The sequence below is a fragment of the Myotis davidii genome, unplaced genomic scaffold (genome assembly GCF_000327345.1).
Source record: "Myotis davidii unplaced genomic scaffold, ASM32734v1 scaffold458, whole genome shotgun sequence".
Lineage (NCBI taxonomy): Eukaryota > Metazoa > Chordata > Mammalia > Chiroptera > Vespertilionidae > Myotis > Myotis davidii.
Genome location: NW_006289819.1, coordinates 3,093,243 through 3,095,625, shown reverse-complemented (window position 1 = coordinate 3,095,625; position 2,383 = coordinate 3,093,243). Strand labels below are relative to the sequence as shown.

The 2,383-nt window shown below is 47.3% G+C and overlaps 1 protein-coding gene across 3 annotated transcripts in view; it reads right to left on the bottom strand.

Moving 5' to 3' along the window:
- ST3GAL3 (ST3 beta-galactoside alpha-2,3-sialyltransferase 3) overlaps positions 1-2,383 on the bottom strand; it is a 150,423-nt gene that overhangs the window by 89,274 nt on the left and 58,766 nt on the right. For all 3 annotated transcript variants that reach the window (XM_006762621.2, XM_015563191.1, XM_006762622.2), the window contains one exon: positions 1,601-1,643. In XM_006762621.2, coding sequence (XP_006762684.1) covers positions 1,601-1,643 — 43 coding nt within the window. The remainder of the gene's footprint in view (positions 1-1,600; positions 1,644-2,383) is intronic.

Below are 2,383 nucleotides of genomic sequence, written 5' to 3'. Positions count from 1 at the left end.
CCCTCGAGTTCCAACGGAGGCCAGACAGTCCCGTTTCTCCCGTATGAGTCTGGGTCCCCAGAGACTTGCCGGGAACTGGAGCTCAGAGCCTGAGACTCCCTCCCTATTTAAAAAAGACAATCGTGTCCTCAGCCGCCAGCCCTCTCCACATGTACTCCGCACCTTAGTATTTTACTTCTGCACTGCACCTCCTCTGAGTCTTGGTATGCTTTTCTCTTCCCTTCTAATTGTAGAATTTCCACTCAGCCAGCCTTCCTGTGGTTCTGGATGATATCCGTTATGTCTTTTAGCTGTATTTTTGAAGTGGTTGTGCGAGGCAGCAATCTCCAGTGTTTACCTATGCCGCCATTTTGGTTTCTCCTGCCATCTCTATTAGCTTGGTATAAAGAGCAGACCATTCTTCCCTCATGGCTGCCTGCATGACATACAAAAGCTGGGACAATGATAACTCCTGAACTCACAGTACGAGGCACCAGAGCCAAGAAGCCAGATGCCAGGAAAAGAGGGCCAGATGCCAGACAATTCAGTGGAAAAGCCAAAGGAGCCCCAGATTCGATGTGTTAGGCAGGTGTGGTCAAGGCCTCATGCACGAGAGGAACAGGAGACACAGTCTGATCTTCCGTGTCTGTCTCATACAGGGAGAGGCCACAGGTATACTCAGGTGAGTAACAACAGAGAGAAGCCACCGGCAGTGTTGCAACCATGTATTGCACATCAACCACGTGAGAGGTCCTGTGCAGGACATGGACACACATGGAGGACAGATCCTGATCAAGGCTTCCTGATCTCGTCATCCACCTGTCACCCATCCTCACAGCCAAGTGTACAGTGCTTACTGAACATATGCCAGTACTGTCTAGGCGCTGGGGAGACCAAGAAGGCAAGAACAGGGGAGGATCTGGAAGGATTAGACACCAGTTACCCTGAAAGCCACTATGAATCAATTCATTTCAATTAAATCCTCATATGACAGAAGAAACCAGACTCAGAGTGGTAAAGTAGCTTGTCCCAAATCACAAGGAGAGTAAATGGCAGTCTGGGATTTGAATGAAGCTTTGCCTGGCTCTGAGCCTGTGCCCTTAATAAAATAATAATCATTCCAGAGTTAATTAAGTATAATGAGATAATTGGTGACGGAGGTAGAAAATTCACAGGCAACATGGAGAAAGAGATAATTTTGTATAAAAAGGAGGTCGTCTTTGAGTTTTCCTAGTGGACAAGCAAGGAAGGAAAATTTGAGGCACAGATAAACATATGCAAAGGCACTGGAAAACAGAGGGAAAACGGGAGGAAGACAGGGCCCTGATCATGGCAGGCTTTGCAGACCAGGCTGCAGAGCATCTTTGAGAGGCCACTGACTCCTGCTGCAACCCAATCACCCTCCAGTCTGTGAGCAGAAGCCTTTCTGGGGGCCTCCTTGTCCCTCAAACTCCTTGCAGTGGCTGCCTGTGCCAGCCAAATCTAAGGCCTCATGGACACCCACAATCTCATCCTCCGCAGGCCCCTGCAGACTTTAACGTACTCCAAAATTCTGCTGACAGACTGAGGACAGAGGCCCCTGGGAACCCAACAACCACAGGCGTTTTCTCATTCTACTCACAGTTTAGAGTCCAGCTTCAGGAGGAAGCCCAACCGATCGTACTCTGAAAAAGAAAAGAAAGCAGAAAATATCACCTAAGGCAGGCCCATGCTGACACTAGCAGACTGCATCCCCCAGACGTAGACCACGGGGACAGACAACTGCTCCAGAGAACAGATCAAATACACAGTCACAACTAAATTTACGTCACAAAACCCTCACTGACCACCTGTTTTGTGAAGGACCAGGTTCAAGCCAGATATTTACCAGGACGTCTAAGCTGACCAGTCCTCTGCTGGTTTATAACTGCCTTCCTGTTTAAATGTAGGGCTTGAAACTTAAATTTAGAAAACCACAAAACCGGACCCCTGGAAAAGTAAGAGGGTCAGAAGTAATCTCTGCTTTCTCTAAGCTCTAAGCACAATTTTTGCTCAATCAGCACATTAACTATGGGGAGAAGATGTGGCAGCCAAGAGGTTCTCAAATCCATGTCAATGATTCTCTTCATAACAATCACAGGGCATTGATAGATCTGCCTTGGCTAGTGGGGCTCAGCTGGCTGGGCATCGTCCCATGCACTGAAAGGTTGCTGGTTCGATTCCCAGTCAGTCTGGGTTGTAGGCTCGATCCCCGATAGGGGGTGTGCAGGAGGCAGCTGATAGGTGTTTCACTCTCACACTGATGTTTCTCTCTCTCCCTCTCCCTTCCTCTCTCTCTAAACATAAATTTAAAAATCAATAAAAAAGAATTGATATATCTGATTACATAAGAAATAGGAAATTTAAAATAAAATCCAAAAACAAA